Raw genomic sequence first — 24,321 nt, forward strand, 5'->3', positions numbered from 1 at the left:
GATTGCTGAGGTCATTCTTGGCAGAGCTTGCTGGCAGGGATTGTTGGCATCCACCCAGGACAAACATGTCGTGCTGAGCTTGCTGCGTGCCATTGGATGTTGAGTGGGTCTGCGTAGGGAATGCCATAGACTCCGGCCTCAGGTGACCTTAAAGTGGAAGGGTCATAGCCAGTGTGGAACTGTGTCTGGCAAGGTGACATACCCCTGGCTTGTCACAGCACAGTTGCTGGAATCCTTCATTGGATTTTCAGTCATTTGAATACTAGTCAATAGCTGACCCACTGGCCAAGCAGGCTGTTTCCTGAGAGGCATTCAGGCTCCTAATTCATTGTTATCCTAAGTCATCATCCTAACAGACCAGTGAGATTAGTGGGCTGTCTTAATCCCACTGATCAGATGAGGGGCCCATGCTTGTCATGCAGAGTTTCAGTTTGGCAGCCTGGCCCCAGCCCCAGATGGCTGGGTTACCCATCTCACCATCCCACCATCCCACCACCACCCACACTGGCTTTTTTTTTTTTTTTTTTTTTTTGTAATTTATTCTTTTTCAAGGTGAATGAGTTTCCCTTAGGCAGCCAGCACTAGCCTTTTTTGGACTTTATGAGCAATGCATAGAAAATTCAGGATTTCTAGGCTATGTGGGAGGAAGAAAGCAGGCCCTGGGTCATGTTAGTGGGAGAAGGCAGCCCGTAGCCCTTTTCCCCAGCCCTTCAACCTCCATGGTCCTATCTTGTTCTGAGGAGTTATTTAGGGCTCCTGACTCTGCCCAGTATCTAGAGGGCACAGGAGATGGGATGTCCTCAGCTGAATCCTCAGCCTGCATAGTCTGGGAGCAGGTATAGTGATAGGGACTTTCCCAGTGTGCACAAGAGAGACAGTCCACCATTTGGGTCCTGGGTGCTGCCAGCCCCTCTGCTTGTCCCTGTGCCTCACACCACAGGGTGCACAAGAAAGGCAGTGTGAGTGTCTGCCTCAGGGCTCCCCACATCCCAGGCCTTAGGAAGGCTATGTGTGTGGTAAAGTAGACCCTTGATTTCTTGATTCCTCCAAGGCACATGGGCTCAGGATTTCTGTCTGGGATTTTGATCTTTAAGTCTTAAACCTAGGTTGTCTCTCCATGTTCTCTGTCCAGATGCACAGATGTAGAAACAGTCTATCACCTTTTCCCATTTTCCTTGGTACAATTGTCTTCTGTTCCATTGACTCGATAATGACCTGTGGTGTGTGGATTATATGGTAGGGGCTTGTCCCTCAGGAGAGGGGTGTCCACCCCAAGCTCAGCTCCTAGGGACCGGGACTGTCCTTTGTATTTGTATTATTCAGCTTGCTAAGCCACAGCTCCGTTTGTGCTTACAGGGAAAGCTGCCAGTCCTGCTGCTCGGCCGCTCCTCAGAGCTGAGACCTGGAGAATTTGTAGTTGCCATTGGAAGCCCCTTTTCTCTTCAAAACACAGTCACCACTGGGATCGTCAGCACCACCCAGCGAGGCGGCAAAGAGCTGGGACTTCGGAACTCCGATATGGACTACATTCAGACAGACGCTATCATCAATGTGAGCCCTCTGCCCCCTCTACCTGCTGGGCTGGGGACAAGTTTCGAGCAGAGGAAGCTGGGCTTCTTCTTATTCGCAAACCTTCTTGTAGTCTGCATGATTTCCCAGAACATCTATGATGTTCTGGTGTTAGGAGAAATGTCCCACTTGGGGCTGTACAGAGTTGAACTATGGGGTTCTGAAGTGAGTGGGTAGCCAGTCTCATCCGAGGAGGAGGTAAAAGTGGGTTTAGCTACTCACAGTGGTCTCAGAACTAAATCATCTCACTGTGGCGCATCCCGAGCTTTGTGAAAATGGTCCAGATCCATTTTCTCAGTTAAATATTAGGTGATCAGAGACAAAGCCTGGGGAAGGCCCCTGCCAGCTGCTTCTACAATGCTTTGAAATCTGGGCAGAGACGATGATTGGGCGGTGGTGTGATACAGAGCCAACCTTTCCCTTTCTGTTCCGTTTCAGTATGGAAATTCCGGAGGCCCGTTAGTAAACCTGGTAAGGCTTTCCAGTATCTGTGCTGGGTTTGTTTCGTCTGTGGGCATGTCTTTGCTTTCTCTTTGCATGTGAGCTTGTCAGAACAAGCAGTCAGCTTTATAGTCAGCTATGTGAATGCCCTGTTCCTTTGCACCTTACCCCACCAGCCCTTTCTGGAAGCAGTAAGGTTAGAGGACTCTTCTTGTGTTTCAAGCCACAGGTGGATGCCATGGAGTTCAAGCCCAGTCTAGGCAGAAAGGGGACTGAAAGTCCCCACAGTACTGCCAGCTGCAGAAAGGTACCTTCAGCCTTGAGGGTTGCTGAGCGGAGATGAGCTGGCCTGGCTCGGATCCATGCCAGAACTCTCCCTGAATGCCTGTGGGTATGACGGGGAACCACCTGTTTGCTCACAGATGTCTCACTTAACCTAGACTTCAGCACTTCAGTATAAGGTTGAAGGCTTCAGGTCACAGAATGCCAGCGCTTGGGGGTTGTTTGAGAGAGTATCAAGTAGAGGCCACCCAATGGTACCGTCCTGCTGGATCCCTTGGTGTCAGGAATGGACATGTACAAAGCACACCAGGAACAATGTATACTGAAAGTTCTCAGAGTCCTTTTGTCAGCACAGCATCAGGTCACCAGAAACTTCTTAGGGAAGGGACACAGCTTTACTTGTCCCTGCCATACCTTGGGGAAGCTGTTAGGAGTGAGGCCTGTGGCTCAAGCCAGCATCTAGAGTCATTGGAAACAGGAGAGGAAGGAAGGATGGATAGTTACCTTAGCAACTCAGACATCCCTTCCCATGAAAAGAGAAAATATTGTGGAGTTTGAAATCATCCATCTATGCAATAAGGCAACCATTTAGCTTCTACCTGGAGCTTCTTGTTCCCTTCAAAGCTGAATGTGGGTGGCACTACCCAGGTGCCCTAATGTCTCTCCTCGTTATTTCTAGTCCTTCTCCTTCCAGCCCTTCTGATTCTCAGACACAGCTCAAATACTTCCCTCGCTCATATGTCTGTGTATATGAGCATTTGCATGTTTGTGGCCCCAAGTGTGTGTGTGTTCATTGGAGGGAGAGGGTGTTGCTGTGCACATGTGTGTATTTGTGCCTGTGGAGGCCCGGGGTTGATGGAGGACCATCTTCATTCGCCTTTCCCCTTAGTCAGTGAGGCAGGGTCTCTCAGTTGAATCCAGAGCTAGGTGCTACTACAGCTGGCTGCTCCAGCCAGCTTTCTCTCGGGGATCTCGCCTCTACCTCTGAGGCTGGAATTACTGCCAGGTCACCACACACACACACACACACACACACACACACACACACACACACACACACACGTGCTTTTATTTGCACGGCAGACACTTTAACCACGTTGCCGTCTTCCCGGCCCACGCTTCTTTTTTATTACTATTTTAATTGTACGCATTTGTGGGTAGAGCCTGGGATGACCAGTCAAGATAGCATCTTTCTCTCAACCTGTTTTTGAAACTCGGCTTCAAACTGTAGCTCAGGCTTGCCAGGATCTCACGGTGATCCTATCTCAGCTACTCCAGAATGCAGGTGCCCTAACGCCTCTCACCACACCTGGCAACACATTTCCAAGTCACCCGTCCTATAGATTTTTCTGCCCTCTTCCAGCCTGTGCCAGCCTCTGACCCTCCTGGAGTTAGTGAGCTGTGTCCCTTGCTTTTTCAGGATGGCGAGGTGATTGGGATTAACACCTTGAAGGTGACGGCGGGCATCTCCTTCGCAATTCCATCCGATAAGATAAAAAAGTTCTTGACAGAGTCCCACGATCGACAGGCCAAAGGTAACTAGAGCAGGGCATTCCGGAGACCTTGGCAGGTTTACACCAGAGGCATAGCTGCCCTTAAGGAATTGGGAGAAGGGAAGATGACAGTTGTGAAGATCAGGCCTTTCAAGCTGAGAATAAATGTTTCCAGGGTGGCGGTGGTGGCGGCGGTGGTGGTTGTGGTGGTGGTGGTTGAACAAAGGGATTCTCATTCCGGACACCCATAGAACACACACAGGGTCATGCCACAGGTTTTGAGTATTTTTTAAAGTGAGAGACATTCCTCACTGTAGATCTGGAACCCAGGCCAGGACTGAACTACAGTTTTTGGGTGCCTTCCCCCCTTCCCCCCTCCCTCCCCGTGGCTCATGCTATAAGGTGGAGCTTTAGAGCTCTGGCTCCTGTCTCCCCACACTCCGGAGGACTGTGCTGACTTACTTTTTTTTTTCCCCCTCTTTCTTGGTCCCTTTGTTGTCACACCAGGGAAAGCTGTCACCAAGAAGAAGTATATTGGGATCCGAATGATGTCGCTCACATCTAGGTGGGTAAACAGGACACATAACTTTGTAAAGACAAATGACCTGTATGTATGTACACTTGGGCTTCACAAGGCTTTGTGGGCATTCTTGAAGAGAAACTATTTCTTTCCTTCAGTCATCACACTGGGGAAGGGGAGGTGTGTGGCCTTGGGCCTCTTTGTGTTGGCAGGTCTGATTCCACCCCTCCCAAGACTCCGCCCTCCTCCCTGAAGGCAGGCCTGAGCATCAGAAGGCTCACTAGCAGGCACACTTTTGTGCCTGCCTCTCTCCACTTATTCTGTTGAAACTCACATTCCAGGAATGCCTCACTGCCCGCCCCAGTGCCCGCCCCAGCCTGGAGCACCGGACTCCCCTGCACACTGGTGTGAGGGTGTGGCTGCAAGAAAGCAGGGGTGGGTCCTGCCTTAGGGTACTGATGACTGATGGACTTGTTTTCCTGAGTGCAGAAGTTGCTGCTTGGGATTGCCAGGCTCATGACATACGGAAGAGGTTCGGGGTGGATGGGGGTGGGGGTGAGGGTACCTTCATGAAGTACAGGAAACAGAATTGACTAGCAAGTCTGAATATCTGAGTCATTCGAGAGGAGGATGTGTTGATAGCGCTGTTTTATTCAATTGTCAAAATATTAAGACATTCCACACAGGTTATGAACAATGGTGCTTTTCTTAGTGTTGCCAAGGATGGGATGGCATGCTGAGATGGAAGTCACACCTCTTGTCTTTGGAAGCTAGGCTATGGAGTCACCTTCCTGGGTCGTTCCCTTAAGCTCTTGTACATCTCAGCTTACTGGGTGCTCAGCACCGTCCCCTTCAGGATGAGGTTAGCAGTGTAGGTGTGCCCACTGTATAGCCATGTACAGCTCAGCTGTGGTGGTGACAACCAACCACAGCAGCAGTCCTGTGCTGTTGCTTAAAGTAGTTCCTTACTATTATTTGGAGTCCTGTTGATGCTGGTAGGCAGGCCATTTTAAAGCAGAGTCAGGGGCTAGGGAGCTGGTTCAGTGGGAAAAGTGCTTACTGTGCTAGTATGAGGATCTAAGTTCAAATCCCCAGGACCCGTGTAAAGCCAGGCAAAGAAGTAGGCGTCTATATTCCTAGTGCTTTCTCTGTGGAGACGGGAGGTAAACAGGAGATTCCCTGTCACAGGCCAGCTAGCCTAGTGTATGCAGCAGCAAACGAGACCCTGTCTCAAACAAGGTGCAAGGCAGGGACTGGAGGTGGTCCTCAGACCTCCATATAAATGTTGTGCTGTGCCAAAGCCTCTAGATGTGTCATGGTCAAGTAGGATCAGAAGACTTCAAGCTGAGTGCTGGCCTGAGAAGATTGTGGGAAGCTAATATTAACACAAGCACGTTTTCTCCCAAGCAGCAAAGCCAAAGAGCTGAAGGACCGTCACCGAGACTTCCCGGATGTGCTCTCTGGGGCATATATCATTGAAGTCATTCCTGACACCCCGGCAGAAGCGTGAGTGTGGAGTTCTCCCTCTTTTTCCTGATAACTGCGTGGTTTGTGGGTCAGGGGGCAGTGTCCTCTTTGTGCTGGCTCAGATGACCATGTGGGCCCTCACTTCCTATCAGCCAGGGCTCCTGACTGCCTTGGGCTCAGGGCTTGTCCACAGAAATATGCTTCTTCCCTTGGGTCGTCTCAGGGGTCATCCATATAGGAGGAGCACTCACTAATGGGCTCGCTGGGAATCCTTAGGAAGCCTGGCTGTAGAGAGAGCTTGATAGCGCAGATTGTCCCTTCACAGAGCCTTCTGTAGCTGTATTTGTGACTAGTGAAGTCGGAGATGCCAACACCTATAGGGAAACTGACCCCAATGACATCAAAACAGTAGAAGCAGCTGAGTTGGAACTTCGGCTTGTTTCCTGGACCCCCTGACATCTAGAGAGAAATAATGTGCTAAAGACCTGCACGTGACGCCCTACGGTCAGACCCGGCCTGATGCCTCTTTGTGAGCTGAGAAAAAAATCAGTTCTTGCATTATTTTTATGGTTGGGGAAAAACATCCAAATGACACTATTTTGTGATACTGTAAATTCTCTGAAGTGCAAATACGCACACATGTTTTATTAGACCACAGCTGTGTCCCCTGACAAGATGACATCTTGTCTGGAGCAATTTTTATGCTGCTGCAGCAGAATTGAATAGCTAAGACACGGAGACCAAATACTCTGCGAAGCTTAAGCTGTTTCCCATCTGGCCCTTTGTGGAAAAAGTCTGTAGACTTGTATTAGAACAAGTCGGACCTTGGTAGCATAGTGATCCTGTCACGTACGAACTAAGGTTCCAGCCACAGCACAGAGGAGTCATCTCTGAATAGAGGCATCCAACATTCCTGGAGGAATCGCTTTCTAAATTACAGTTCCATTCATGAGGAAATTGGCTGTGGTCATAGGATCTGGTGTTTCCTTGTCCCCTCTGAGGACAGTTGATCATAGTTCACACAGATTTCATAGGCATTTCTACAAGGGACATTATTGATTTGGTCTTAAAAAATAATCTCGACAGGAAATGCCATCTTCTCTGCTTGAAGTCATTTCCGTCCGAGGTCTTACCACCATTTCCTATAGCCCCCATTTGTTCTGGACCTTTGGGTTCTAAGCTGTGCCTTTCTCCATGACTGCGAGGAATGGAAAGGGTTAACAGTGTGTTTCCCTTTGCGTTTCAGCGGAGGGCTCAAGGAAAATGACGTCATCATCAGCATCAACGGACAGTCTGTGGTCACTGCCAATGACGTCAGCGATGTCATCAAAAAGGAGAACACCCTGAACATGGTTGTCCGCAGGGGCAATGAAGACATTGTGATTACCGTGATTCCTGAAGAAATCGACCCCTAGGCAGAGGCAGGAGCCAGACTTCATGTTTCCCTCAAAGACTCCAGGGGATGGCGCATGAGAACTGAGCTGGTGACGCAGGACACCCGGGACCTTTGTCCAACATTTTGCTTGTTCAGGGAACACCCCTGCCGACAGAATCCTTCTTGATAGTTTGCGGGCAAAACAAATGTAATGTTGCAGGTGCACAGGCAGAAGTCCTGCCTTCTGTATGCTATGTATGCAGCGTGCTTTTCCTTACAAGCTTGGGCTGTTCCTGCTTACACAGTCAACATTTGTCCCTTCCCTTAGCCTAAGTTGTCTGACTAATGCAGTTGACGGATGCGTAGGCAAGAGGAAGGTCCTCGCAGCCATGGTCTTGGGCGTGTTTACACTTTTCCTCCGAGTCGGCACTCAGAGGAATTTGATGCCCCGAGACCACAGGTGGGTGACCCTGGCTTCTGAGATGGCCAAAAATGCCTCTTAGGAATCCTGGAACCCGGAGTACAGTGACTTTGAGTTTCAGCTATTAAAATACTTCTTCATACGTAGATTTTGGCGTGCTTCTTTTATCAGCTGGCTGTCGTCATTTTGAAATGGCTTAAAGTTGGTGAACTCCTTATTCAGCTACATTGTTCTCAGCCCTATGACTTACTTCAAAATCCCGCTCTGGGCTTTGCCTGTGTTATACAACCCTGTTTGGCCACCCTGGGTCACTGAATGGACAGTTCTGCTTTTCTCTGGAGCTCATCAAAGTAAGGAGAGTGTGCGTAGATCTCATACATCATGCAATCCGTCAACAGTGATTTCCTGGACCTCTGCTCTGTGCCAAAAGGCCTTGCATCTGTCCTGCTGTGGGCCAAGCATGGGGGACAGCCAGAGCAGGAGTGATGCAAGCTATCTGCTCTCTGGGCTCCTAGTAGTCAATCAGATCTCCTGAAAGACAGCCAGTTTAGACTAGGACACAGGAATGGCCTGATCTAAATCCACATAATGCACAGGGTTGAGGCAAACTCACTTATCCTGGGTCTAAAATAAGAGCAAGCCCTCCATCCTTCAGAGTTTGGACCTAGCTCCTTCAGCCTGCCTTCCCACAAGTGTAGTCTGCACAGCTTCGGGTTTCTTTCTCTCTGGGAAAACTTTACAAGACCCCAGACAGCTACACTCAAGCAAATCATTGTGTGACCTTAACTTGAGCTACACCTATCTAGATGTAGGACCCCATGAGAAGTATGGTGATGTGTGTGGGAGGTGATGTCAAAGATTGGATAAGCAACATCAACAACATGGTCCTGGCACTGGAAAGAGGAGTTTAATTTCTCTACCTGGAGAGGCCGTGGAAGGCCAGATAGCAGGGTCTTTGCTGACGTTAGCCAAAGTATTGAGTATCAAGAAAGGACATGGCATACTGTTCTTGGTAGCTGTAAGAAAGCATGCAGATGCTTGAAGTGTGAATGCCCTCTTCATAGAGGACAGAGGGGTGGGGTGGGGTGGGGCTGCAGGCACTTTTAAAGGGGTAGTAAACGACTTAGAAAAACTAACTGGCTCAAAGGAACTTTCATTGAGAAGAAACCTTGGGGAGAGAAACAAGTTCAAAGGTCCTAAGAGATGGGGGGAAGTTGCGGGTAAAGGAAGGTCACCCAGACCTGAGTTATGGTGTTTGCAGTTTACTTTGAGACATCTTTTCTGAGCCCACGCAGGACTTGGTCCGTCAGCCTTTCTCAAGGCAGAGACAGGCCTTGTGCCGGCAGACAAATCTGTCTCAATGGATGAGCTTGTCTGTAGAACAGCTCTTGGTCCAAAAGGAGTAGTTTACTCTGTACCAAATATGGGTGACCATAGCCTGGGAGCTTGGATTTGGGTTGCCCCAAATGGCATGTTCCATTATGGGCATGCTTATCTGAGCTCTTAATGGTCACAGAACAAAAGAGGCCATAAATCGATGCTGTTGCAATTACATGGGTGAGGATATTGGGTAGATGGCTCACAGCAAAGTGGCCCTCTGATGTTGGCCTCGGATACTATTGATGGTACTTTTTGTTTGTTTGTTTTGTTTCTCAAGACAGGTTTTCTCCGTGTACCTCTGGCTGTCCCGGAACTCAATCTGTAGACCATACTGGCCTTGAACTCACAGACATCCACTTGCCTCTGCCGCCCGAGTTCTGGGATTAAAGGCTTGTGCTACCTCTACCTAACTTGATGACATTTTAAAAGTTTGTACCTGGTAGGCTAAAGAATTTTAGGTCAGATACAGAAGTGGGTGATTAATGGTTATTAGTGGGACTGAAGACAGTCCAAGGTAATTTTAGCAGTCAGTCACACCCACGGTCAAGAGCAGAGGAATGCATGAAAGCTAGTGCTCAGTTCACTTTCTCCACACATACAATCCAGGAACCAAGCCCAGGGAATGGTGCCACCCACTGTGGGCTGGATCCTTCTCTGTCAACTAACACCATCAGGGTCATTCCACACAGAGATGCCCACAGGCTAGTTGACAATTTCTTATTTAGACATTTTCCCCTGGTGATTCCAGACTGTGTCAAGTTGATAATGATAGTAACATGGACCACTACTGGGGGTCTGACTAGGGAGTGGATGGTGTAGGAGGCGCAGTGCATGTGTGCTAATCTGTCATTTCGTCTCAGTGTGTGCAGAGTGAACACTGACATATGCCAAGTAGGCATTTATTGTGAGGGGAATGAAGGCCCAAAGAGTTGGAGAGAGGCAGGGTCAGATTTAACCCCACACCCACCCCTGCCTCCTCACTACCTCTGTAATTATTACCTAGTTCCATAAGACCAGGTTATTAATGGCCAATTAAGGCTTAAATACTGCCAATTTGTGAATGACCACGTGACTTGAGAGTTCTAACACCAGGTTGCCTCCTCTTTATGTTGGCCTTTCACAAGCATTGTGTGTGCACAACAGCTTTCCCACATCCCTGGAAGAGTTGCACGTGTTACCCTATGGTAAACATGGATCTGGCTTCTCCTAGGTGTCTCATTTAGCCTTACAGCTAGCTCCAGGTGGATACACCGCATTCCCCAACTTCCAGCCTAGCAGAAGCATGAAAGGCACTCAAATGTCAAGTGAGAGACATGCCAGTGCTTAGAATCAAATCATGTCTGTCTGTTGCAGTCACACATTGGAGGGGCAGCCTTTCTACGCTATCCAGCCTGGCCTTCGGAGAGCTAAGCTGGGAAGTGTGCTCACTGCATCCAGTGTCTGGGGCCCAGATGGGCTGGACTCACGGACCCTCTGGTGCTCCCATCAAGATGTAGGTGGCACAGAGCCAGGGGAGGGGCCTTCCTGAACCACTCAGTCGCTTTATTTAGAACTTTGCAAAGCTGTTGCCTCAGTGTGGGGCCCCAGCCAAGAGCCATCGAAGATCAAATGCAGAAAATGCTAACATGTGTGTTTTCATTTAGTATAACTTAAAAAGGGCTTGGCTTCCTATTTACCAGGTCAGGTAAGCTGGGTGTGCATGCTAAGGAATTTACCAGTCGCCCTGTCTCCTCTTCCTCATCTACCATCACTGTCATCTCCGCCAGTCATGGAGACATTGTGCTGGAGGTAGTACAGCCTCCTGATATCAAGAGACAGGTAGCATTAAAATTTGACAAATGAGGGACATTGAGGCTCCAAGTGGTTCAGTAACCAGTCTGAAATCCCTCACAGAGAGGAAAGGTAGCTGACATATTGGAAGCCACGATGCCAAGTTCTAGAACCTTCTCCCTTAACCCTATGATCCCCTCTTTCTGACTCCCAGTGACATTGATAACTGAAGTCCTACTTTCTACAATGGCATCTGAGTAGCATTAAAGAAAAGCTGGCCTGACCCAGGCTTAGGGTGTGTGTGTGACTTGAGTTCATGAGACTGATAAATCCTCGTGTCTCACAGGCCCTGATGGCTGTGCAAGAACTATTCATGTTGTGGGAAGTCAGAGGGAGCAGGTGGGTACACGGAGGGAGTGGGCAAGAGTAACCTTTTCTTGGGCAACCTCTCAGGCTCTATGAGCTTGCAGTAGTCTGTCTATCTTGCAATATCTACTACAATCTCTTTCAACAACTCACTGGACCAGGATGTGATGTCCGAAGGCAACCCCAGGTCAAAGCTCAGACCCCGAAAGCTTAGACCCCTGACTGATGCAGAGTTCAGGGAAGGTGTTCTGGGGTTGTCGGGAAGAGGAAACCAAGAAAGACTGTGTGCACAGTTCCATCTTCCCCCATGGTTCCCACAACCCATTCTCCTCATTCCCCAACTACATCCTGCCCTGCTAACCCTTGCTTTTCTCTCAATCAGTCGCTTTTGGGTCTAAGAACAGAAACTGAGAAAGATGATGTTGTAGTTAGTTTCAAATGTTTCCAATCTTTTGAGAAGGGACTCTCAATGGAAAGGTTGCCCAATCAGATTGGCTTGTGGGCGTGTCTGTGGGGGATTGTCTTATTGATTGATGTGGGCAAATAGCCCTGACTTTTCTAACCAGGCCAGCTAAGCCTGAGCCTGGGAATGAGCCAGCAGGCAGTGCTCCTCCATGGTTTCTGCTTCAAGTTCCTGTCTAAGTCCCTGCCCTGACTTCTCTCAGTGAAGGACTGCAGCCCGGGAGTGTGAGCTACACAATCTCCTTCCTCACTGGGTTGCTTTTGTTCACAGTGTTTTATGACAAAAGAAAGTGGATCAAAGTGAACAGAGGTTTCAAGACAGTAGTCTCTGATTCAGGGAGTGGGGTTGGGAGTTGGGGGAGGTTGGCCAGGTTATTTCCCACTTTCAGGAAAGGCATGATGGAACTACTGTGCTACATAGATGGAGTCAACATTTCCACTGATTTCCCGTGACACTGCAGCCAATGTATTGATGTTTTTTGAGAGAAGAAGAACAGAAGTTCAGAGAATCGCCTTCCCATGCCCAAGGATCTATAGCTACAAAGGCCAGAGGGTAGAAGCTAGCTTGTATAACCCTCAAGCCCTAAAAGCTGGCTTCCAGTACAGTGGCCAAGTTTGCATCAGGTACTCAAGGCATGGAAGTTCTAGCTGGCGTAATAGTCAGGAGGTGTATAGCCCCATCCCTATTGATATTTTGAAGGCAGGAGGGAGTAAGTAAATATCCACCAAACATAGTTTTCTCATTAGCAAAAATATTTAAAAGTGTTTTAGAAATTATTTTTATTTTATGTGTATAGGTGCTTTGTTTACATGTATGTCTGCACCATGTGCATACAGTGACTGTGGAGGCCAGAAAAGTGTGTCAGAACCTCCGGAACTAGAGTTGTTGTCAGCTGTAATGGTGCTGGGAACTGAAGCTGGCCCTCTGCAAGAGTCAAGTGTTCTCAAAGGCTAAGCCTTCTTCTAGCCCTTAAGATAGTACTTTAAGCAAGAACCCATAAAGAATAAGAATCCTTCCTTCCTTTTCTTATCTATCTATCTATCTATCTATCTATCTATCTATCTATCTATCTATCTATCTATCTATCTATCAATCAATCTATCTGAGACAAGGTTTCTCTGTGTAGCCCTGGCTGTCCTACAACTCAGTTTGGAGATCAGGCTGGCTTTGAACTCACAGAGACTCACCTGCTTCTGCTCCTGAGTGCTGAGATTAAAGGTGTGAGCCACCACCACCCAGTTTACATTTTTTGTTCCTTTGAGGTGCACACCTGTAATCCCAGTACCAGGGAAGCGAAGACAGGGAGATCATGGGTTCAAAGGTCAGCCTTGATGTAGGCAAATTTGAGGCCAGCCTAAAATCAATTTGGAGTAGAAAACTCATACTTTATGCATATTTACCCCAATTGGAAGCAACAAAGATGTCCTTCAATAGCTAATTAATAACCAAACTGTAGTGTAGCCATCCCGTGGAATCATGTTCAGTGATTGTGCTGTCAAGCCACGAAAAGACAGAGAAAGATTAAATGCACACTGCTGAGAGAAGTACACTTGATTAGAGAAGCCATGGTCTCTCTGTGTGTGAGTGAGTGAGAGAGAGAGAACATTAGAAGTGACCCTTACAGGACACTGTGAACTTAAGGTGACAGTGAGGGGCTAACTAATGTAGCTGGTGGTGGCTATTGACAGTGGGAGAGTTGGAGGGCCAGGCATATATGGGTATTTTCTACATTTTATATTCAGCTTAGCTGCAGACCTAAACTGGTTTAAAACATAAAGTTCACTGATTGTAAAACTAAACAATAAAAAGCAGTAATCAATCCCAAGGGAGGGGCGTGTCTGATCCAGTAACTCCACCCTGACCCTCCACCACCGCCTGTATTGGGTCAGACTGCAGATCTAAGGCGTGTCCTGGACAGCGGTGAGCAAGGAGGACTCACTCGTTAGAGGAGGAGGAGAAGACCCCCCCACAGGCTTATACTTGTAAAATGAACGTGAAATAAAAGGGAAAAGTCCCACTGTAAGGGTTGGAAGCATGGCAGATGGCTCCCGCGTGGCTCCCACGTGACTCCCACACGGCTCCCACGTGGCTCCAAGCACCATTCCTACCTGGCCAGCACTTCTGACCACACCCTCCTCCTATGATAGAAACACATGTCCCTATGAAGGAAAACCTGTTCAGGACTAACGAGTCCCTGGGAACTGACACGGTAGATATATCATTGTGCTCTGTGCCTGCTTAGTGCTTAGAGTTCTAGGTGGGCCACCTTCACCATGTGTTTCTGTATGAGGGTCACAGACCCCTTTCCTGAGGTGGTGAGGGGGACTACAGCCTCCTCCACACAGCCACCCGCCCTCTCTTGGGCTGCTTTCCTTGCTGCTTTGCCTCATCTACCCACTCAGATCCATCTGCTTGGGTAGCACATTCGCGTTTCTTCCTCCTGTATCCCACCAAGGCCTTTTAGGGGATGCTCGGGTGGTACATCTGATAGTCTGGTCCCTGCATACACAGGGCCCCTCCTCTTCACTGGCACACTTTATAGCGCTAGTCCTTTTTCATTATGGTGGGTGTGATAGCTAACTTTGTGTTTACCAGGCTGGGCTAAGGGAAGCAGAGGCAGCTGGGAAAATCTTGTTTCTGATTATTTGCGAGGAAGTTTCTGGAAGAGATTAGCTTTTGAATTAGTGGAGTGAATAAAAATGTTTGCCCCTAAAACTATAGGCGAACATCATTTGACTCACCAAGAGTCAATAGGGGAAGTCTCTCCTTCTCCCTCCCCCCTCTCTCCCCCTCTCCCTCCCCCCCTCTCCCTCTTTCCGTCTTCCCCACCCCTCTCTCTCAGCTTTCACATGTAACATGTGACTTCCAGCCTGCATCATCATGAGCCCACCGCTCACAGTCCATGTCTTCCTGTCTACTGAAACACATCCTCTTATTTCTGTTTCTCTGTAGACCCTTAACTTTTTTTTTTAATAATGTTTGTCTAATTGTCTTTTTCTTTTCTTTTCTTTTTCTTTTTTTTTTAAGATTTATTTATTTATTATATGTAAGTACACTGTAGCTGTCTTCAGACATTCCAGAGATGGAGTCAGATCTCATTACAGATGGTTGTGAGCCACCATGTGGTTGCTGGGATTTGAACTCTGGACCTTCGGAAGAACAGTCGGGTGCTCTTACCCACTGAGCCATCTTACCAGCCCTTTTTTTTTTTTTTTTTTATTTCTCCAAGAACTGGGCAACCATTCTCTTCCCCCCTTAGGTATTTATTTCATTTACATTTCCAATGCTATCCCAAAATCCTCCACACAGTCCCCCACCCACTTCCCCATCCACCCACTCCCACTTCTTGGCCCTGGCGCTCCCCTGTACTGAGGCATATAAAGTTTGCACAACCAATGGGCCTCTCTTTCCACTGATGGCCGACCAGGCCATCTTCTGATACATACGCAGCTAGAGACACGAGCTCCAGGGGGTACTGGTTAGTTCATATTGTTGTTTCACCTATAGGGTTGCAGATCCCTTTAGCTCCTTGGTTACTTTCTCTAGCTCCTCCATTGGAGGCCCTGTGATCCATCCAATAGCTGACTGTGAGCATCCACTTCTGTGTTTGCTAGGCCCCGGCATAGTCTCACAAGAGACAGCTATATCTGGGTCCTTTCAGCAAAATCTTGCTAGTGTATGCAATGGTGTCCGCGTTTGGAAGCTGATTATGGGATGGATCCCTAGATATGGCAGTCCCTAGATGGTCCATCCTTTCGTCTCAGCTCCAAACTTTGTCTCTGTAACTCCTTCCATGGGTGTTTTGTTCCTAATTCTAAGAAGGGGCAAAGTGTCCACACTTTGGTCTTCGTTCTTCTTGAGTTTCATGTGTTTAGCAAATTGTATCTTATATCTTGGGTATTCTAAGTTTCTGGGCTAATATCCACTTATCAGTGAGTACATATTGTGTGAGTGGAATTGCCGTTGAATCACTTTATCTAGGGTAAACATTAGAATCAAATTGTTGGTTTTCACTATATCTAGGGTAGACATCAGAACAAAATAGTTGTCTTTTAGAAGATCTTTGACCTTGAAAAAAAACATTGCAGAAAACAGTGGTTGTTTTCTGTTATCTATAGAGCTGTTTTTTGAAGGAGCTTAAAGCCTTTGTATAACTCTGGTCACAAATGGCCCCAGCACACCTGACTTGTCTTGCATTATTGAGCGCTGCAAACAGTGCACAGTACGGACTAACGCTGCAGTGGAGTGATGTTTTCCTTCGGGAAACTATAGATTGGATTGGGGGCTTTGAGATGAGAAACATGTTTTACCCCCAAACAACTTTTGTGTAATAATCAATAAATAGGCTTCTGGGTTGCTGTTTGAGGCTCAGTTCATCGAGACTGTTCCTCCCTGTTGCCTCAGAGTCCAAATTACCGTCTGGAGTGAACATCTTTCTCCGAAACATCGATGTTATTCAGTGAAGGAGGCATATGGCATCTGAGTCTAGGGCACTTAAAGTATTTCTTAGTTTTCTGGGAGAGAGGAAAAACAAACAAAAAAAGATAAAAATTATGCAGTGACGATGTGTGTCCACTAGGTGGTGAGCTGACTTCAGAAGAGCCAGGAAGGCGTCACCTGTGAAAGGATAAAAACCTGGAGCTAGGAAGAGAGAGGGTGAGCCTGTGAATCATGTAGCAAGAGTGGGCACTGTATCCTGCAGCCCCACTGTGGAGGGCGGCATAGTCAGACTTCAGGCAGGGGCACAGAGCCCACTTCCCATCATCCTCTGCTTTAGCCATGCTAACCTTCTGCACGCGGCAACCCCAGTCACTTGCTTGGCTATTCCTACCTTCTCTTGCTAAAGTATAAGCCCCACGAGAGTAAGGACCTCAAGAGTGACTTCTTTAGCCTCAGCAACACAGAGCAGGATGGTGTTTTAGATACGAAGTGTTTCCCCAAAATGACAGGGTTTCTTATGGGTTTGGTCGCCAGCTAGTGAATCTAATCATCGAGAAGTCACTAGATCCTGAAGTCTCTAACCTAGTAGATGGAATAATCCATAGATGGAGACATAATATTGGGAGTTAGTGGCGGCTCAGAAGATAGGCCATAGTTGGAGGAGATGGGTCATTGGGGACAACTTTGAAGGGCCTATCTTGTCCCTGGCATTTTCTGTGTCTGCTTTTGGCTGTCACGAGGTAAGCCTACTCCTGTACCACCCACACCCAGAGCTGTGATGTTTGACCTTGCTTCAGGCTTAGAGTTACCATCCCCCAAAGACTACGGACCAGAATCTCTGAAACACTGAGCTAAAGCAACCTTTCCTCTTCTTAGCATGTTTATGTGAAGTGTTTTGTCACCAGAGTGAAAAATTTGACCAGGACACGCACACATAGGGAATGAAAGAAATGTTCATGAGAAGCCAGGTGGCAGTGGCACACGCCTTTCCCCAGGACTCAGGAGGCAGTGGCAGGTGGATCTCTGTGAGTCTGAGGCCAGCTTGGTCTACAGAGCAAGTTCAAGGACAGCCAGGGCTACACAGAGAAACCCTTTCTTGGAAAAAAAAAAGAAAAAAGAAAAAGAAAAAAAGTAAAGAAAAAAAGAGAAGTCCATGAAAAATGGCCGGGATCTAGCTCACACTAAAGGAAGCACCTGCTGCCCATGGCTTTAGGCAACTTAAAATATCGACACACTTTGGGACCTAAGGGGCCAGGGGAACATTGCTTAGGACATGAGAACCTTCTGAGGTCCCCTTTCAAGAGTGTATCACATCCCTCTGCATTTCTCTTTTCAAAGATATGAGACTTCCCTAAAGTTTCTCCTATATGGAAGATTAGGGAGTTCTGTCTCTGGTGACAGTGAGTAATGATCGGGTCTGAACCTTTATTCAGGGTGAACTGTCTGGGGATCCCCTCCAACATGAATTCCTGATCTACCCTTATCTAGCCTAGGCTGTGTCTATAGATAGACAAGCAAATAGGCATGAGAACTCTACCAGGTGAAGGGCTTGATGTCAGAGTTATTAAGAGTCACACTCTGAGCCCTGACCGTTCCAATAATCCAGGTGCAGCCACTTATTCTAATAAGTCAATTAAATAACTAATAGTAAGAAGTAAGAAAAGGAAACTTATTCAATGTGACCACAAGGGGAAGAGGTGCAAAGCGGTCCAGCAGGGTCTTCTTCTTCCTCAGGTCCTAATTTGAAGGTGGGGTTTAAATGGAAGTGGAGAGATATGTGTAATTAAGCTACCTTGGTCACAGTGAGGCTCTTCCCGCCCTCGAGTCATCATTGTTTCAGCTCCAGACTCTCCTGCAAAGTGGGATGGCAAGCTCTGACACAACGGGAGGGAAGTAGCAAGCATTATTACTTTGTGGGCTCTTCTTTTTTCCACTGCTAAAACTAGATAGAAGAGAAAGAAGGATAGAGAAGAAAGGGAAAAGATCCCTGAATAAAGTCAGGGGTCAGAAAGATGGGGTGACATTACCATTAGACTATTGCTGATTAGGGCCATCACGTTCCTTGGGGTGGTTTGATCTTCTCTATCAGGATTTCTTCTTGTTGTTATTTCTGCTTTGTGCATGACCACTAACAAACCATAGTCAACAACAACTAACAACAACTAACAATGACCAACAACAACCAACAATGACCAACAACCAACAACCCACCCTGCCTCTCAGGCCCTAGCATTTATATACCCTTTAACAAGTCCTCACGATTCCAAACATCACACAATTGTAGAAACTGTCTGCAGCTGGCAAAATCACACCCTTGCTAGAGCATGAAGCAAATCATAGTCAGCTTCTGTGGACAGACATCTGAAGCAGCCTTGTATCTTAGACCTGGGATTAAAATGAAAACACATTCTTATATCTCTGTGTTTTTAAAAAGAACTCAAAATTCCACAGTTGTCACTACAAGGATCTGGCGGTGGGGCAGTAGAGTGGGGGAGAGAATACTGGGAGAGATAAGTGGAATTGAGAGGCATTTGGAGGGCGATGTAAAAACTTTGTGCAGTGGAAACTCCCTGGAATCTCTGAGAATGACCCTAGTGAAGTCCTCTGGTAATGGGGGATACAGAGTCCAAACTGGCCATCTTCTAAAACCAGACAAGGTTAGTTCTGGGACTGGGCTACCAACCCAGTAGCAGAACCTTTGACCTATAAGCTGTCCTGTCTGCAAGATGTGCTAGGGTAAAAACTTGTGGCAGTGCCCAACCAATGACTGGTCCAACTTGAAGCCCATATCAGGAGAAGGAGCCCACACCTGACACTGCCAGGATGGTCAGGACCCAGAGGCTAGATAGCCCAGAGACTCAGAATAGAACCAAACATGACTGGGAATAAGTCAATAAAATGATTCCTAATGATATTCTGCTGTAATCACGGATTGGTGCCTGCCCAACTGCCACCAGAGAGGCTTCCTCAGAAGCTGATGGCAGAGCCAGACACTAGGCAGACCCAGGGGACTAACCCCACAGAAGAGTGGGAGGAAGGATTGAAGGAGCCAGAAGGGTCAAGGACACCAGGAGGAAACAGCTCACAGAACCAACTAAGCAGGGCATGTAGTGGCTCACATAGACTGAAACGACAAACACGGACCCTGTATGGGTCTGAGCTGGGTCCTCTACATATACTTTATGGTTGTATAGCTTGTTCCTGTGGGACTTTCAACAGCGGGGGTGGAGGAAGGGACTGGGAAGAGTGGAGGGAGGGGAAACTTGGATCAGGATGTAATGCATGAGAGGAAAAAAGGAGAAGTAGTATATTTGTTGCCATAAGATGACAATGAATGCATATTATAATGAGTATCATTATATAAGCGTATATATAAATTAACCTACATGAAAATAATACATATTTTTGAAATAAAAAAAAAAGATGAGAGCTGTGGATTTTGGTTTTTACATTGATAGAAGTCAGAGTGAAGATAGTCTAAGCTTAAAGTTGTAGGTCTCTGATCTCCCCCCCCGCCCCCCCGCATTGTGTGTGTGTGTGTGTGTGTGTGTGTGTGAGAGAGAGAGAGAGAGAGAGAGAGAGAGAGAGAGAGAGAGTGTGTATAGGTCAGAGGTCAACCTGAAGTGCTATCCTAAGGAGCAGTCTTAAGGTGCAGTCCGCTTTGTTTGTTGTATGTGTGTGGGTGTTTTGCCTGTATTTGTGCCTATGCACCACATGTGTACCTGATACCTGTGAAAGTTACAAGAGGGTGTCAGATCCCTTGGAACTAGAGGTACAGATAATTTTGAGCTGACCTGTGGGGAATTGAACCTGGGTCCTCTGAAAGAGTAGCCAGTGCTCTTAACTTTTGAGCCATGTCTCCAGTCCCTCCACTTTGTTTTACGAGACAGGGTCTTTCTTTTAGCCTGGGACTTGCTGACCTGCGTAGGCTCACTCACCTGTGTATGGCTTTTTCACAAGAGTTTGGGGAATGGAACTCAGGATCTCATGCTTACAAGCATTTTTATGATGCACTTTCTTCCCAAACCGGGCTTGTCTGCTCTCTTAAGAAGGACAGACCAGGGGGCCTTTGCACGTGTCAGGCAGGGAAGTGAATTGAGTGATAAGGTGAGACGGAAAACTTGGTTCCGGTTACTTTACAAACCTGGATCAAGACTTCAATGAGTCTGATACCAGGCTGTTCGCTGTCAGCATATTTAAAGCACAGTATAATTTGGAAAAAAGTTTCCTGGTGTAATACAATTCCTGCTGTACAAGAAAGCATGATTAGATCAACACTCAACTCAAGGTACATGTCTATTTTTCCAAGAAGATGGGTTTTAGAGATAGGCTGCCTGTACTAGCTTAAGGGCCTAAAAAAGGATCTGGCTTGGGCTCAGTTATACAGACAGCATGGAGTTCATTTGGACTATTAGCCACCTCTGGTCCTGCTTGAGGGAGCTTGGAAGAGCCCCTGGCTATACAGATAATGTAAGGTCTATCTAGATGATTAGGTTTTTCTGGTCCGGATTGTGGTAGCTTGGGAAGCCCTTGCTGTAAGGCTCATTTATACTACTGGCCACTCCTGATCCCAGAAGTGATATGGCCTGGCCCAACAGATAAGACAGATCACCTGGCTATTAATCACCTTCATTTTCCAGCTTTCTGGAAAAACATGTTATACATCTTTCCTTTGAAAAGAACAATCGTGGGAGTTTAACATTCTTGGGCTCGCTGGAGATTGGTGGGTGGTGGGTACAGGACTTTCGTGCTGAGCTCCTAACAAGACTCCACAAGAGTTGTTGACAGTCCTGAGACTTTCCTCAAAGGAGACATATCAGGAAGGGAGCTGTGGGTCTGAAGCAGTGGAGAAGAGGGTGGTACAGAGTCCTTAGGGTAACAGGTTTATAATTCCCAACCACTTCTGGATGGCTCCATCCTGCCCACTGGGGACTATGGGATACCCTAGATGAACCCCTTTGTGCTTGGGAGCTTCCAGTTAAGTTTCTGGTTTTTTTACACCTAAAAGGGAGCCTTGATTCACGCAGACATGGAGCCCAGCTGACTCCAGTGTTTTGACAGCCACCGGATCCCACCAGAACTGCATCTGTTCCCTCAGCTCCCCCAAAGGCCTCTGTTGCAATGTCTTTAAGTGCTTCTTTTTGAAAGTGTTTACCCTAAGTCACTTCTTCTGACTTGGAAGGCAGAGGGATACCAGAATCAATAAAATGCAGGTGCTATGGAGGAAATTCAATCCAAAGTTTGAGAAGTGCCAAGCCACGGCTTTATTCAAAGGATCAACCTGGACTTGCCAGAGACTCAGTCCCACCACTTGGGTTATGGTAGAGAGGGCAATCAGCTCCCAGGTGGGAGACACCTGTTTTTGTAACTGATCTTGTTGCTTACGCAAGCTGGAGAATGGTCCAGTCCAAGCCTCCAGGAAGTGTACTTGCATCTAGGCCTGCATCAGTCATATTCACTACTGGAAAAAGCATGTTACCTGAGAAGGAAGTTCACTCCTTCTCTGCCCCACCTTCAGCCACCCAGTTGTGCCCAAGGCCAAGAAACTGGCAGATTTTGTGTCTGGCAAGGGCCCTCTTCCTGGTTCATAGGAGGCCATCTTTGTCTCTATGTGCTCACAGGAGCAAGAGGTCTAGCTGAGATTCCTCTAGTCCAGTGGTTCTCAACCTTCCTTTAATGCTGTGTCCCTTAATACAGTTCCTCATGTGGTGACACCCAACTGTAAAGTTATTTTTGTCACTACTTCATAACTATAATTTTACTACTCTTATGAATTATAATGTAAACACCTGATATGCTCTTCCTCTGGTTTGACCACACCCTTAGTTTTTCTCTCTTCTGAATGGAAATAGCCAACTAATTTGGCAGGAGACCTTGACCACTGGATGGGAAGGACAATGGCATCTCAGAGTGTTTTTGTGGTCTCTTTTTGTACACTTAGTTTTGGTTGGTAATTTCTCTTTTAGTGTTCCCATTCAGCCTTGGGGAGAGTAGTGGGAAATGTGCTGCTGATGTCATCTCTGGTATTTCCCTAAGTCCCCAGCCTCTCTCTTGCACACATTAGTCACACTGTAAAAGTACTTTACATACATTGCCTTAATCTTTGAACTAGCCCATGGAATAAATATCAATATCCCTACAGTGTAGGGAATTGAGCATGGGCATACCCACAATGGCAGCACTTGGGAGGCTGTGAAGCACTGCCGTGAGTTCCAGCCTGGATTACAGACGAATAGCCTCTCTACAGAAGATGAAACTAAGGCCTCAGGTTAGATTCTAAAATGTGGCCTCTCTTGACCCATCTCACACGAAGACATTGATAAGTTACTATTCTAAAATGTCAACACTGTAAGATCATCCTTTCAGGAGCCATTTCTTCAGTTAGTTGCCAGAATGTCAACACTTGTCACATCCACGGAAGGGGAATCTCCTTCTCCCAGCCCTGTTGTCTGTATGCCTAGCATCTGTCTGTGGGGGTAGGGTAAATAGCCTCCCTGTCTATCCTTATTCTCGGGATCTGTGAATGTGTTCTTTATTATAGCAAAGAGGGGCTTTGTATGTGTGATTGGATTAAGGGTATTGAGTTTTGGAGATCATTCTGGATTATCTGATGGGTGCAGTGTTTTCTGAGTTCCTTGCAAGAAGGAGGCTGTGGTGGGGTCAGAAGGCAAAAGAGGCCACGGAAGCAGGGGTTAAAGTGACGGGTGGCGAAGGCCCTGGAGAAAGAGGGTGGGAGGCAAATGGCCTTTAGAAGCTGGAAAAGTAAACAGAAGACTTCTCCTAGGGCCCCCAGAAGGAATGCTGCCCCGCAGACACCTTGATCTTAGCTCCTAAGACCCATTTTGCACTACCTACCTCAAGGACTGTGTAAGAATAAGTTTGTAGGGAACTGGAATGGGCCGTGCTTGTGCAGTGACTTTCCCTCCCTGCCCTGGCATCCATCTCTCCCGTCAGATGGATGCTCAGCTTCCCTGGGAGCAGAGGTATCTGGAGAACCTGCTAACTTTTTGTGCACGTTGCCTCTCAGGAGATGTGAGGGGAGTGAACTTGGTGAGCAGCTAGAGGGAGGGATGAGATGATTGAAGCTGGTTGTGGGGGTTCAGGCCTGCAACCGCAGCACGGAGGCTGAGGCGGGAGGATTGTGAGGCCTGAGCTACGTACTGTGATGGAGATATAGTTTCAGTAGGAAAATAGGGTAGAGGTCAACAGGCCAGGAGGTTCTAGAATGAGGAGAGGCTCAGTGAACACAAGGATTTTTGTGACCTATGATCTCTTATCTCTCTCTCTTTGAGCTGATTGAAACATTAGTGTCGTCCCCCCCAACAATGATAATGTTTTTTTTTATCACTACACTATAGCCCTTGGCTCAAAAAGAAGAATAGGAGGCAGGGCTGGGTTAATTAGAGTGATTGTTCCTAGCAGCAGAGGGTGGGTGACCCTGGGCATTGTTGGCTGTTCTGCAGGGATAGGTTAGCTCCTTTCTCTTCCACGCAGTATCATCTGTCCACACTCACCCACAGCAGAGTTATCGGGATGCATATTATGGTTTATTTTATTATTTTACTCTAGTTGAATGAGTGTTTTGCCTGCATGTATGTTGGTGTGTCACATGTGTGCCTGATACCCATGGAGGTCAGAAGAGGGTATTGGATGCCCTAGAACTGTAGTTAGAAACCACAATTTGTGAGACTTGGTGTGCATGCTGAGAATTGAACCTGGGACCTCTGAAAGAGTAGCCAGTGCTCCTAGCCTCTGAGCCATCTTTCCAGCCCCCATATTAGGATGTTTTGTTTATTGTTTTAAGAAAGGGTATCACTATTTAGCTCTGGCTGTTCTGGAACTTGCTTTGTAGACCAGGCTGAACTCACAGAGATCTACCTACCTTTAATTCTCAAATGTTGGGATTAAAGGCATGTACCCCTAATGCCTGGCTCTATACTAGATTCTTAAACTCATCTCAGATCCCTTGATTCTGATGTCATACAAGATTTTGGGGCAAAATAAAAAATTTCTTTATCAGCAAAAGTCCCCCCCCCAATATTAACAGTTATAGTCATTTTTATGAGCTTAATTAGTGAAACACAAAGTTTAGGGGTTGGTTTACACAGGCTGAACCAACTGATTCTTGTGGCTAATTTCCTGTTAAATTTCTCCAGAGTACATATCAGTCTGGATAAAGGGTATCTCACAGTTATTCTCTATTAACTATTAGAAGCAACGATGGTCAGTGTTTTATGGAATCTCAATCATGTACAATTTCAGTCAATTACACGTTATCTCAACTTCTGTTCAACATATCACACCTTGTCTTGTGTAACCGTTCATTTACTGCAT

At 47.1% G+C, this 24,321-nt stretch overlaps 1 protein-coding gene across 1 annotated transcript in view; it reads left to right on the plus strand.

The window, feature by feature from the left end:
* The window catches only part of Htra1 (HtrA serine peptidase 1), a 49,456-nt gene extending 41,742 nt beyond the window's left edge, over window positions 1-7,714 (plus strand). Inside the window, exons 4-9 of the mRNA NM_019564.3 lie at window positions 1,357-1,551; window positions 2,008-2,040; window positions 3,713-3,827; window positions 4,293-4,350; window positions 5,716-5,811; window positions 7,019-7,714. Coding sequence (NP_062510.2) covers window positions 1,357-1,551; window positions 2,008-2,040; window positions 3,713-3,827; window positions 4,293-4,350; window positions 5,716-5,811; window positions 7,019-7,187 — 666 coding nt within the window. The 3' untranslated portion in view covers window positions 7,188-7,714. The remainder of the gene's footprint in view (window positions 1-1,356; window positions 1,552-2,007; window positions 2,041-3,712; window positions 3,828-4,292; window positions 4,351-5,715; window positions 5,812-7,018) is intronic.
* The last annotated feature ends 16,607 nt before the right edge of the window (window positions 7,715-24,321 follow it).

Source organism: Mus musculus, chromosome 7, assembly GCF_000001635.26.
Source record: "Mus musculus strain C57BL/6J chromosome 7, GRCm38.p6 C57BL/6J".
Taxonomy (NCBI): Eukaryota; Metazoa; Chordata; class Mammalia; order Rodentia; family Muridae; genus Mus; species Mus musculus.